At 47.2% G+C, this 14,328-nt stretch overlaps 1 protein-coding gene and 1 long non-coding RNA gene across 2 annotated transcripts in view; both read right to left on the reverse strand.

Moving 5' to 3' along the window:
- Nucleotides 1-410: 410 nt before the first annotated feature.
- LOC120860871 lies at nucleotides 411-1,269 on the reverse strand. Its single transcript, XR_005720451.1, has 2 exons — nucleotides 1,046-1,269; nucleotides 411-610 (listed from the first exon to the last, which is right to left on the reverse strand). It is a non-coding gene; the product is annotated as an uncharacterized LOC120860871 (long non-coding RNA).
- A 6,979-nt stretch (nucleotides 1,270-8,248) lies between these two features.
- LOC120860870 (NADPH oxidase 5-like) overlaps nucleotides 8,249-14,328 on the reverse strand; it is a 46,713-nt gene continuing 40,633 nt past the window's right edge. Inside the window, 2 exon segments of the mRNA XM_040236572.1 lie at nucleotides 8,249-9,620; nucleotides 10,577-10,743. Coding sequence (XP_040092506.1) covers nucleotides 9,489-9,620; nucleotides 10,577-10,743 — 299 coding nt within the window. The 3' untranslated portion in view covers nucleotides 8,249-9,488.

The following is a 14,328-nucleotide window of genomic DNA, read 5'->3' on the forward strand; positions in this document are numbered from 1 at the left end:
AGAGAAAGTATCGAAGGGTTACAAGGGACCCTGAGTCCCACCTCCTTATTCTACAGGGGGAGCTGGAGGCGGAGCGTGGATTCCTATAGGAATCCTGACCTCCACTCATAGAAGAGAAGCAACTGTGGGAGGGATGGGAGATGGCGAGGCAAGGAGGCAGGGATCTTTCTAGGGTCCCTTCAGTTACACCTTGAAGGCAGCTGCCTACTGTATCCACATGCAAGGCTGGTCCAGTCTGCCAGCAGAGATGTTGGAGTTTCTTTATCCTTGAAGGGGCGGAGCAGAGCCGGGAAAGAGAGTAGAGACAGGCGGGGCTTCAAGTGAATTGTGGCAGCTCACCAACACCAACACATGATCACCTACTATGTGCCAGTCATGGAGGAGACAAAGATGCATAGACATTGTTCCTACCCTCAAGGGGTTCACAGACAGGTACAGGTAAAGCTGATGCCTGCGGCGGGTGCTGTAGTGGAAGTAGGTCCGATGCGATCACACAGAGGAGGTTGTTCTACGCTGGGAGGGACCAGCAATGAGGTCTTCACAGACGAGCTGATAAAATGTTCTGAGATCTCAATCTGAAGGTGGGGAAGCATGCTCCAAATGTCAGGCACTGCAGAAGCAAAGGCGTAAAGGTGTGAAATGGCATAGTGTTCGGGGCAACGCTGAGTTCTACCGCATTTTTAGAATATGAAGATGAAATGGATGTTGGCCAGACAGAGGAAGAAGGGCCATTAATGATACTGTCTGCAGAACTGAATCAAGTGCTCGTGCAGAAAGGCCTGTGTGCCAGTCTTGGCAGTCTGATGACTGTGACAGGACAGTTATCCAACAGGAAGGGGTCTAATCAGATCTGCAACAGTGTGGAGGATGGATTAGACCCGGAGAGGCTGGAGAAAGGAAGACCAACCAGGAGATCCATATAATACTCCAGGCAACAGTCTAGGGAAGGACTGAACACAGGAAGGAATGGATGTGAGAAACACATTGGCAGTGCTTGGTGGCTGGCTGAGGGATGAAGATGGGGAGACAGAGGAGTCAAGGGTACCTTGCTGATGCCACCAGCTGAAACAGGGATCACAGTGCAGAAGCTTTCATGAACCACTGCCAAGCACCTGGTAGATGGGAGTGCTATTCCAGACATAGACACAGAGACGAATAATTCATTTCCCTTGGATGTACTTCTCTATTCTTTAAAGACAACCTTAATCTGTATACACATATGCCCAAACAAGTTTGGGAGAATCTCAGAACTTTGTTCTTTTACAAAACAAAAAATATACCCATTCCCTCCCTCACTTTCTCCTGCCACCCCCCCCCCAACACTGAAACCCACTCCCTGATTTATTTTGTTTCCTCCAGGAGACAACACTCATGCAACTGGGGTGATTCCAGGTGGTGTAGGATTAGGGCAGCTAATTTGGGGCCACTATCACAGAGCTACTGTTGGGAGGTGGAAGCTTCCTTGAGAGTGGTCTTTCTCCAGCCATCTCTGCCTTTCTGCTGGAGTCTTCTTCCCCCCTGGGATGGATTTCCCTGTAAAATAAATGTCTTGTCTGAATTAATCTTATTTTTAAAAGGAGAGAGTCATCATGTTGTAAAGACAGATCATAAAAAGATGCATCAATCTGTCAGGAAGGCTGGTTAATGTGAGTATTTGTTTAGCAGAGTCAGTGCCCCCGAAGCAGTCTTTCTGGACCAGCCCTGGGCCTGGAAAGGCCTTTAATTTGAATACTTAGAGCACATTTGGCCAGCAGCTTTGCATTCTGAATCTGAGCACTGGCGCAGCCTTGCTCCGTAGAAGAGGTGAGAGCGCCCCCAGTGTCAGGGGCCCATTCCTAGGGCCAGCAGTGCCCCAAACACTCCCACTGGAGAACTAATCAATATGAGGGGTCTTTAGAAGACACTTCAGACGCTTTCTCCATTCTGCTTTATTCTTTTAAAAAGGACGCAAATAAAAACCAAGTAATATATGAAGTGCATGGTATAAAAATTCTATGCTGTGAAACATTCCATGGGTAATACAGAAATACATGAAATAGAACAGAGAGGACTGCTTAAAGTGCTCCTTTACCTCCTTCCAGTTGACCACCGGGCACTGTTAGGTGTGTGTCCTTCTTACCCTCTTCCAACACATTTCTATACCTGCATGACACACAGACACTTTGTTTTTTGTTAGATGGAATGGGAACACATCAAAACATGGCATTTGAATTTTTAATTAACCTTCTATTTTGGATTTTTTAAAATGCAGCTATAAAACTAATATATGTTTGTCATAAAAATTTCAAAATTGATAGAGGGGTAGAAAATAAAATGGTGAAAAAAAACAACCCAACACCATCCTTTCCACTCACTCAGAGCAGATAAAACACATCTCTTTTTGGAAAGACCGTGCATGTACAAGCGTTTAAATGCGCCCGTCATTCATCTGTTCATTGAGGGAGGGAGGGCTCCGAGAGGTTGCAGGGCAGATCAAGGTCACAGTGCAAATGCAGAGGCCGCCTCCTAGATTTCAGAGGGCAAAAGCCTTTCCATACCGCACAGTTCTCAGGAGTTTGCCCGCAACTGGTCTCGACTGGAGTGCCTAATCTCTCCAAGCTTCAATACTTTGGCCAACTGATGCAAAGAGCTGACTCATTAGAAAAGACCCTGATGGTGGGAAAGATTGAAAGCAGAAAGAGCAACATCACTCATTATCAGAGAAATACAAATCAAGACCACAATGAGGTACCATTTCACACCAGTCAGAATGGCTGCGATCCAAAAGTCTACAAGCAATAAATGCTGGAGAGGATGTTTGAGGATTCCCACACTGTTAGTGGGAATGCAAACTAGTACAGCCACTATGGAAAACAGTGTGGAGATTCCTTAAAAATTGCAAATAGAACTGCCTTATGACCCAGCAATCCCACTGCTGGGCATACACACCGAGGAAACCAGAATTGAAAGAGATACGTGTACCCCAATGTTCATCGCAGCACTGTTTATAATAGCCAGGACATGGAAACAACCTAGATGTCCATCAGCAGATGAATGGATAAGAAAGCTGTGGTACATATACACAATGGAGTATTACTCAGCCATTAAAAGGAATCCATTTGAATCAGTTCTAATGAGGTGGACGAAACTGGAGCCAATTATACAGAGTGAAGTAAGCCAGAAAGAAAAACACCAATACAGTATACTGACACATATATATGGAACTTAGAAAGATGGTAATGATGACCCTGTATGTGAGACAGCAAAAGAGACAGATGTATAGAATGGACTTTTGGACTGTGAGGGAGAGGGAGAGGGTGGAATGATTTGGGAGAATGGCATTGAAACATGTATACTATCATGTAAGAAACGAAGCACCAGTCTGTGTTCGATACAAGGTACAGGATGCTTGGGGCTGGTGCATGGGGATGATCCAGAGAGATGATATGGGGTGGGAGGTGGGAGGGGGATTCAGGATTGGGAGCTCCTTTTCACCCGTGGCGGATTCATGTCAATGTATGGCAAAACCAATACAGTATTGTAAAGTAAAATAAAGTAAAAATAAAATTAAAAAAAAAGAGAAACACCAATATCTGTAAACATATGAAAAAATAACCTTTAATAAAGAAATACAAATTTAAAAAAAAGAAAGAAAGCAGAAGGAGAAGGGGAGGACAGAGAACGAGATTGTTGGATGGCATCACGGACTCAGTGGACATGAATTTGAGCAAGCTCAGGGAGCTGGTGGACAGGGAAGCCTGGTGTGCTGCAGTCCGTGGGGTCGCAGAGTTGGACACGACTGAGTGACTGGACAACCTCCACCTTGTCTGCAAGGCGGCCACACTCCTCAGCACCGCCGGCTCTCAGTGTATTAATAGACTGCACGTGCGGGGGCTGCCAGACGGTTTGCGTCTCTGATGCTACTGTCCCCTCCAGAGCTGGCGTCACAGCAGAGCAGTGTCGTGGAGGCTGACAACTCGATTCGTTCAGTGGCTTGTGTTCTCGCTTTTGTTTCCCAGATTACCGCGACAGTTACACGAGGAGAAGAAGCCCCTCCCCTGGGGGGGAGCTATATCCGCGTGAGGCCCCCCCCCTCTACAGGAGGCCCTGGGGCCACAGGCCTGACCTCTGGAAGCTCCCAACTTGATGGAGTGGGTGGTACACACCCTAATAACCCGCCCTGATCGTGAGCTCACCTGCAGTCCCTTTCTGTTCGCCTAGAGGACTGCCAACACCTGGGTGGAAGGAGAAAAGTCAGCCAGTCGCGGGGATGCGCTTGTTTCTGGTTAACGGCAGGTTGGCCCCCGATCTAAGCATCTAGGAAACATCCAGATGGATGGCCCGGCTAATCTGTACACCCACATATTCGATCCTGTCACCTATGATGATGTGAGGTGGCAGAGCCTCAGCCAATGAACTCCTCCCACCCTCCAGCCCGCCGCCCCAGACCTGCTCTGACCTTGCGACTGGGAAAGAGGAAAGCCCAGAACTTGTACACTGGGTGCAGGGATGGGAGGGGTGTGGTGTGTGTATGTGTGTAGCAGAGGGTGGGGAGGTGGAGGGCCGTGTGTGTGTGTGTGTGTGTGTGTGTGTGGTATGGGTGTATAGCAGAGGGGTGGGGAGGTGGAGGGCTGTGTGTGCATTTGTGTGTTTGTGTGTTGGGGTAAGAGACTGGCAGCTAGAGAAATTGATTTTTTGTCTTTGCCATGCCTCACGACATGTGGAAGTTCCCGACCAGGGATGGAACCCATGCACCCTGTGCATAAGACTCTGAAGGTGTGTAAGACTCTGAAGCACAGAGTCTTAACCACTGGACCACCACCAAGTCCCAAGAAACTCTAATCTTGAAAATGAAGTTTCTTGACTTCATGGTTCTGTCTAAGGGAGAGTTGCCTCCAGCAGAGAGCTTTGGGGTGGGGCTTTCTTCCCTGGCTCTTTCGGATTCACTACCATTCAGAAACCACTCTCCCTCCCAGCAAAACAAACCCTCTTGAGATCGCTGGTTCCGCAGTGCCCTCCAGTGGGTAACTAGAATATGTCTGGAGAGAAAGCCTTGGACACACATGGTCACAAGTCACACCTGTGGATCCTTCAAGGATTTTAGAATCTAGGTGCAAGTTCCCCCGCATGCTCCCATGCCTTTTGGGAGATAAAATTCTATGTGAAGAGTTGGCTGTTTGCATACAGTGGCAGATCACTGGAAATCTGTAATGAGAGAGCAGGGGACTGTGGACTGGGGACCAGTTTTTCAGGGGAGTATGAACAGTTGTCCTGGGCAAGCTGTAAGATAATGGTGACTGTGTGTGCATGTGTGTGTGTGTGTGTGTGTGTGTGTGAAGTCCTGTTAGCACACATTAGAATGCTCTGCCAACTCTTGCCACATGACTGATATATTCTCTTTACCAGCCCCCCCATCAGGACACCCTCCTAGCTTACATCTACACTCCACTGAGTGACAGTTGCTTTTTTCCCCGAGCTTTCCCAAGTCTGATGATAAGGCAAAAACACAGACTCAACAGGAAGAAATGGGCTCCAAGAGTGTGACCCCAGGCTGGTAACTTAACTGTTCTTGGTCCGAGTTTCTCCATGGGAGTTAGATGTCCACCGGGGTCCAGCCCCCTCAGGATCCAGGGAAACCCGAAGGAGAAATGGCATCGGCGATTGATTTAGAGAGAGATAAGGAAAGAATGTTGAAGATAAGAAAATAGAGGAGAGAAAGAGGCTGATATTCCTTGGTTTACATAGAAAGCCAATAAAACTCTGAGACAAGAAGTTTGCCCTGTTCACAGAGGCCACAGGTGCCCTCCCGGTTTCCCGAGGGAGTGAAGACGCAGAACGTCTTCCCGTTCAGGTCTTAGAAACCCAGGCAGATAAGTGAACACAGGGAGCCTCTATGCTCCAAGGGATCAGCCTGAAACAGAGAGGGAGGGAGAGGGAGAGAGAGAGAGAGAAAATGATTGACACGGGGTGACCAAGCTTCTTCAAGTGAGGCCCAATAGCTTTATTTTTAAAAGGTACTTTTATACCTTGCCTTATACATAGAGGGAAATGAAAGATGCAAGGTCATACAGAGTCAGCCAAAACATTCCAGCAGTTTTGCCCTTATTGAAACCAGGATTTTTTCTGCCTACCTTTCCCACGAATGATGTTGTGTACAGTATCTTTTGGCCTTGGAGGCCTGTGAACATTTTATGACCCTCTTTTGATAAAGGCTGCTCAACCAGAAAACTTATTTTCCCTCAAAGTGTTTTTTCTTTATATTTCTAATCTATGTCAGCCTCAGAAAATGCTAAACAGAGTTACATTTTTTACAGAGCAAAGGTGCAGTGAGTTACAAGAAAGAACCAATTAGCTCAAAGTTCTGATGTGGTTAATTTCAAGGCTATACTTGTTTTTCTTACATTCTCACTATGTTAACTAATGCATTCCCAGGTGCACAGTGGGTAAGAGATACGGGAACTTAGCAACAAGCATTGGCTCTATACTGAAATCCTATACCAGCACTACTCTAATAACTTTTAACTCTTTGAAAGGCTCTATGTTTTAGGCTTTCTGTGCCTATCACAGGTGGGAGGCTGTAAATAATCATATGCGTAGCTGCGAGAGTCTGGATATACCTGCCAAGCAAGCTAGAATGCTAACAGAGGGGGTGTGATTTGAAATATTCCTCTCATGTCCAGGAGACTTATTAGCTATAGCCCTAAGTTGATTGTCTCCAGAGAAAGTTGGTCAGGGATAGCCCCCTGTTAATGTCAGAGAAGTTGGTGAAAGTCATGAAATAGTAAAACAGACAGATTCTGGTTTGGGGGTAGATGCTCGAGAAAGCCTAGGGAGCCCCTTGAGCCCTGAAGCCTTGCTTAACAGTTCTCTTCCACATGACCTTGTCATGGGTGGGATCTCCCGTGGTGGCTCCCAGCAGATGTCTATCCCAGGCTTGTTGGAAATTAAACACAATCGTGCACAGAAGCACCAACACAAGGCCTCTCAGATATGCTGACGCCCACCCCCAGGAGAGGCCCTGTGAACCTGGTGGCCCTCCTTCCTGCCCTCCGTGCGGCTCGCGTGGCTGCCTCCTCTACCTCCAGGCTGCCAGCTGGGTCCCACTCTCCCTCGCATCCTTCCTCCTGCTCCTCCTGCATCTGGAATATGACGTCCTGTGTCCCATCTTTTCTCTGTCTGTCCCAGTCCTCATGCTGTGCTCTGCCCTCTGCCCCAAGCTGCACTTCAACATCCTTACCCACCAATCCTGTGTTCTTGCTGCTGCTGCTGCTTTTTTTTTTTTTTTTTTTAATATTTGGTTGTGCTGGGTTTTAGTGGTGGCATGTGGGATACCTTAGTTGTGGAATGGGAACTTTTCGTTGTGGCGTGTGGGATTTAGTTCCCTGGCCAGGGATCACACCTGGACCCCCAGCATTGGGAGTACAGAGTCTTAGCCACGGGGCCATGAGGGAAGTCCCCTTTTGCTGCTGCTATTTGAAAAGAACTTCTCTCACCCCTGTTGTTTCATTGTCGCCAAGATGACTCCGTGTCCTCTGAACTCCCCTCACCTGCTGTGTCCCAGGCTCCTCTCTGATGCCCAGCCCTTTATAAGAGGTGTCACCATCACGGTTGTCACATTTACCTGTTCTGTGCCCAGGACTTCTAACCCACAGAATAGAAAGGCATATTCTACAATCCCATTGGAAAGTGCCTGATTCCAACCCCCTGAAAGCCGCTTTGGGGAGGAGAGTTTAGACTGTCACAGAAGAGACGGAACCCAGCAAGACCAGCTGCCAAGGCGGAGGACGTGCAGCAACTGTGAAGTCCCCAGAGGCTTGCAGTGCGGGGCAGAGAGAAAACACCCAGCTCAGATCTGAGGGGTGAGGCCAGCTCTTCTGCCCCTGCCTACCACCCAGGACATCTCTTCCCCAAAGAGTCTCCCAGGGGAGCTTCTGTATTTGCTGTCCTTGCCATCGACTCCTGTCTGGACGGTGAAAGATACAAACAGGCTCCAAAACAAAGGAAGCTATAAAGTAGAGAATGGGCTTCCCTGATAGCTCAGTTGGTAAAGAATCCGCCTGCAATGCAGGAGACTCTGGTTCAATTTGTGGGTCAGGAAGATCCCCTTGAGAAGGAACAGGCTGCCCACTGCAGTATTCTTGGGCTTCCCTTGCAGCTCAGCTGGTAAAGAGTCCGCCTGCAGTGTGGTAGACCTGGGTTCCATCCCTGGGTTGGGAAGATCCCCTGGAGAAGGGAAAGGCTACCCACTCCAGTATTCTGGCCTGGAGAATTCCATGGACTATATGATCCATGGGGTCACAAAGAGTTGGGCACAACTGAGCAACTTTCACTTTCATGAAGTAGAGAGAAGATGCAGAAACTCAGATGCTGGAGCAATAAAGAGCCACCCAGGGACAGAGGATGAATGTCCTGAGCACTACTGGTAATGTCTCATTTCAACCCCAGCAACTGTGATCAGGGAGGTGGGGCATCAGGCCCATCCTTCAGATGAAGAAACAAGCTTGAGGAGGTTTCCAGGGCCATACCACTGGGCCACAGCAGAACTGAGCTACAAGTTGCAACCTGCCAGATTCCCAGGCACAGGACTTCTCTGTGACCCCCATGGAGAGACACACACAGAGACTCTGTCTCCATCCCACTTCTCTAATGACTCAGTGTGTGGAGAAAAGGGAAAAGCATCATGCCGAGCAAGGAAGGGACACACACAGGGGAGAGACACAAAGAGAAAGGCAGAGAGAAGAAAAAGGACACGATATAAAGAGAGATGGGAAGACAACAACATAAAGAGAAGGGAAAATTAGCTGCCATCTCTCCCTATGGACATGGATTCTGGATAAAACACACATTCCAGGTCTCAACCCCAGATCTGCAGAATCAGAATTTCTGGGCATGGGTCCCAGGAATCTACCTTTAAAGAAAGTTCCTCTGAGTAATAAGGTTTGCTTTGAAATGCATCAGAAAAACAGGATAGCCTGGATGAACAGAGGGAAGAGGATATGGAAAATACGTACTAAGCCAAACATAGCAAAATGTTAACTGAGGATATCTAGACAATGGGTAACACTGTTCCCTGGACAAGTCTTTAAATTTCTGTATGTTTGAAAATTTTCAGAATAAAATGCTGTGTGTGTGTAAGTTCCAGAATGACCGTGATGATCAGGTGGGTCTGGGACCACTGTAGGAGGAGGGAAGATGTCCTCAGAGGACTTCTGGAGGAGGGGTTGGCCTGGGAAGGCCCCCTGTGTCTCCCAACCATGTCACCTCCACCCCTCTATCCCCTGGCCAAGTCTGCCCAGCCTCACAGCAATTCCCAAACTCACAGCAGCACCCCACAAGGCCCCGCCCTCTCCCTGGGCTCTCAAGGAAGTCGGTCTGCCTCCTAGGGCCTCCTGTTCTGCACATGGAGCTGGATTCGCTGGGTCCCCTTGAGGCTGGTCCCTGCAAGGCACTAGCAGCAGTCTGATCAGGCTGGCAGGCAGTGGGTTTGGGCAGAGCTGGGAGGGGCAGGGCTAGAAGTTCTCTTGGAAAAACTTGAAGCTGAACTGCTCACAGTGGCCCTTGAGGATCTTGGCCAGAGCTGGGGAGCCACAGAAGAAGACCTGCACTTTGCCTTTGTTCTCAGCAGCCACCTTCTGGAACACCTAGAGTCCACAGAATCGGGGAAGAGCAGAGGGAGAAGAGGGGGACTTCGGACCCACCCAGTGACTCACCTAGTGGGGCTGAGGATATAATGGGCCAGGGTGGCTGTCCTCCTCATGAGGAGCTCCAGGGCATAGCTGCTTGGCTTTGGCCATTAGTTTAGAGGCCATATGCTCAATGCATAACCTGATCTAGACCCCAGGGAGGGCTGGACCAGAAGCAGATAAGACCCAGGCCCTCCACTCAAGGAGCTGCATCCATGGGGGAGACATGTACTAACCAGCTGCAGTGCTGGGGGGCGATGGCAGAGCCCAGCAGGCACACTGAGCTCCAAAGCCCCAACTTCATGCCAGCTCACAGGCCTCCACTGAAATGCCTCTGTCCTGAAGTCAGGCTTTCTCCCTCAGGGAGGACCATTTTTAACCCCAAGTTCCGCTTAAGAATTGCCTTGCCTAAAGTTTTCTTGGAGTTCAAGGCCTGCTGGCATCCCTTCCCCATCAGCTCTTATCATCTAAACATGGATCACCACAGTAGTTTGAAATGCAATACCTTCTGGTCATTTCAGGCAAACACTACACCCCAGTTGGTAAGTGCTCAGGGAGGAAAAATAATAATAAAACCAATCTGAGGAATATAATAGACTGGGATAAGGCCTGATATCTCCCCAGAACTCTGTCCACTAGGGCCTTTGGACTCTGATCTGCAGGGTATTTGCAGGCTGGGAGGGGCCTTGGAGGTCCTATGGACTAACCTCCTCTGTGATCAGATGGGGAAACAGAGGCTAGTGGTAGAACAAAGTGAGGTAGTGATGGAGCCAGAATGTAGGTACTCTGCCTCCCATTCCAGCCCTGAGGTCCTAGCTGGACTCTGGCTGCTTGGCCCAAATCTCCCTAGCCAGTGCCTTAGGCTCTCAGCCCCATTAGTCCCTGCAGGCTTCAGGACTCCAGGTGGCCTTTACCTTGTTCCAATCAGGCCGCCCAGGCTGGGTGCGTGTCTGGAGGCCCGTGATGGAGTCCTTCTTCTCCTTCTTGGCCAAGAGGTCGAGGGCCATCTGCAGACCAATGGCCTTTATGTCGTTCTTGCTCAGCGCAGAGGTCATGTACATGTGCAGCTCCAGAAATCGGCCTACATGGTGGGAGCAGAGGGCAGGGCTGAGGGGCCAGCACCTGTGATGGGGACAGGGCAGGACGCCAGCCACTCTGCCCTAGGGCTCATACAAATACCATCAGCTAATGTGTTCATCCAGTACCTCCATCTGACCAACACCATAGAAGGGAAAGATGGCCACCTTGGGCTGCTTGAGCTGGGCAGGCCCTATGCACGGCATACACGAGTTACCTCATTGCCACTGTCCAATGTAAGCCTTACAACCACCCTAGGAGCTAGACCTCATATTTGAGTGTGTGCATGCTTACTAAGTCACTTTAGTCGTGTCCAACTCTTTGCGACTCTATGAACTGTAGCCTGTCAGGATCCTCTGTCCATGGGATTTTTCAGACAAGAATACTGGAGTGGGTTACCATTCCCTTCTCCAGGGAATCTTCCCGACCCAGAAATCAAACCTGTGTCTCTTATATCTCCTCTACTGGCAGGTGGGTTCTTTACCACTAGTGCCTCCTGGGAAGCTCTCTGACATATATCCACTACTATGTATAAAATAGGTTTGAACTGTGGTGTTGGAGAAGACTCTTGAGAGTCCCTTGGACTGCAAGGAGATCCAACCAGTCCATCCTAAAAGAGATCAGTCCTGGGTGTTCATTGGAAGGACTGATGTTGAAGCTGAAACTCCAATTCTTTGGCCACCTGATGCAGATGCAAAGAGCTGACTCATTTGAAAAGACCCTGATGCTGGGAAAGATTGAGGGCAGGAGGATAGGGGACGACAGAGGATGAGATGGTTGGATGGTATCACTGACTCAATGGACATGAGTTTGAGTGAACTCCGGGAGCTGGTGATGGACAGGGAGGCCTGGCGTGCTGCGGTTCATGGGGTCGCAAAGAGTCGGACACGACTGAGCGACTAAACTGAACTGAACTGAATGAGAACCTACTGTACAGCTCAGGGAGCTCTACTCAGTGCTCTGTGGGGACCTAAATGGGAAAGAAATCCAAAAAAGATGGGATATATGTTCACATATAGCTGACTTACTTTACTATACAGTAGAAACTAACACAATATTGTAAAGCAACTATATTCCAATTAAAAAAATTTAATGCAAATGACCCTAGGAGGGACACATTTTATTTCACACATCACTGAACTTGAACAGTGTTGGCGGCGCAGGAGGGAAAGAGATGCACCATAAGGGATGCCCACCCGAAAGAACCCTGATCCTTCTTCCCCCTCCTGCACAGTCACTACCCCCCACATGGGGGTGAAAAAGGAGATGAGGAGACACCAGGGTGGGAGGGAGAAGGAGGTGCTGTGGTGGTCTTCACTCTCTCCAAGACACTTGTGTTCAAGACAGTCCTCCCATTTCTGAGACTCTCCCTTAAGGAAATCATCCAAAGAAAGGGGGGAAAAAATCTATGTGCACATGTATATTAATTGCAGCTTTACTTGTGATAATAAAGAATTAGGAATAAATAAAATGTTCCATAGTAGGGGCATGGTTGAATAATTTATGGCAAACCATTAACTGTACTATTCATTAGATAAGTCATTAAATACTACTAGGAGAAGGCAATGGCACCCCACTCCAGTACTCTCACCTGGAAAATCCCATGGACGGAGGAGCCTGGTAGGCTGCAATCCATGGGGTCGCTAAGAGTTGGACACGACTAAGCGACTTCACTTTCGCTTTTCACTTTCATGCATTGGAGAAGGAAATGGCAACCCACTCCAGTGTTCTTGCCTGGAGAATCCCAGGGACTGGGGAGCCTGGTGGGCTGCTGTCCATGGGGTCGCACAGAGTCGGACATGACTGAAGTGACTTAGCAGCAGCAGCAGCACTGATACATTACTACTATTAAATTTATGGGGCAATTACTATGACTATTATTACTTCTAATATTAAATTTATTGAGCAGTTACTACTACTGCTGCTACTAATCTGAGTACTATTTCTGCTACCGCTAACTTTACTGAGCAGGTATTAAGTTCCAGCCCCTGTTCTAGGTGCTATACAGATGATCTCTCATCCAATCCTCATGACAATCCTATGAGGTAGGTACTTAGTATCCATATTTTTCAGATCAGGAAGTAGAGGCAAAACAAGGTGCTCAAGTTTCTAGAGTTATTTTGGATTAGAGTAGAAGACTCAAGTCAAACAAAATGACTGAAGCTTAAGCTATAGACATTAAAAATTATAAGCCACAAATTCTTTAACCCAAACCTTGGTATATAATTAAAGTTGAAATCAGAGGCCATGTGCTTCAGCTGCAATTAATGAGAAACCTTGCAAAAAATTTGAGGTAGAAAAGCTGTTGACTCAAGTGACTTTGAGAATGCAAAGCAGTGGGTTCACTGTTACCCTTTGCTTACATAGATTAGGAAGAAGCAAACAGTAAATATTTATATACCAGCAACCAGAAAATTTAAATTAAATCTAAACTTCCCCTGAGGCTATCAGCATAAAAGCAAGTTTCTTATGAATTAAAATACTTAAGCATTTAGAATAAACTCGGTGCTATATAAATATTTGCTTTAATTATTATTTACAAGAAAGGGCAAGAAGCTTTACTGCAACATCTAGCGTTTAACTGTCATCTTCCAAAGACTGTTGACTTGTGCTTTAAGGCTTTGGATGTTTGTGATAGTAAACTACATGTGTTGGAATGTTTTTGTAGAAAACTGTGTTTGATTACTTGAGCTCATAAACTATGTTTATCATAGGAATTTGAATTTACTCATGGCAACCCTGTGATAATTAAACAGCCAAATAATATCTAGTTCCAGTGAACTCAACAATATAAAAAAACCTCACCAATTCTCTTGAAGTTAGAAACATATCTTAAAATGTTCCTTCTCCTATAAGATTTTCCACAAGTAAAGCATAACAAAACAAAACAATGACTAACAGATTAACTTTAAGTATAGTACAAAACCTCAGTATCCACAAAAATGTCCCAAGAGGACTACTATGTATCCCATAGAAACATGTTATCATACAGTGCTCAGTAAAAAACGTAGGGTACAACACCTGCTGGGTGGGGAGGGGAGACTGCAGGGGCTGGAGGAGGACTTTAAACATTCCAATTTAACAAACATATAAAAGAAAGGACCATCCACAAAAGAATTTGTACATGCCAAGCAATATAATCTTTATCTTAGACCACTTTCTGAATTTTTTGATTGCCACCTCATCAGGAAAAATATTGAGCACACACCACAAATAAATATATATGTTCATCTCTACTACAGATTACATCTATTAAAAATCAATATTGGAACGAGTTCCCTGGTGGTCCAGTGGTTAAAAACCTGCCTTCCAGCACAGAGGACGTGGGTTTGATCCCTGATCAGGGAACTAAGATCCTGCATTCTGTGGGGCGACTAAGCCCGCACTCTGTTTACTGAGCCCGCGCCCTCTAGAGCCGGGCTCCACAACAAGAGAAGCCTGCCTACCACAACTAGAGAAAAGACCCAGTGCAGTCAAATACATAATTAATAAAATAAAATATTAAAAAAAACCATATTTGAGTAAAAGGAATCATAACACTCTCTCTTCTTGAACAACCAGAAATATGAGCAAGATATAGAAAACAATG

The sequence above is a fragment of the Oryx dammah genome, unplaced genomic scaffold, assembly GCF_014754425.2.
Source record: "Oryx dammah isolate SB20612 unplaced genomic scaffold, SCBI_Odam_1.1 HiC_scaffold_11209, whole genome shotgun sequence".
NCBI lineage: Eukaryota > Metazoa > Chordata > Mammalia > Artiodactyla > Bovidae > Oryx > Oryx dammah.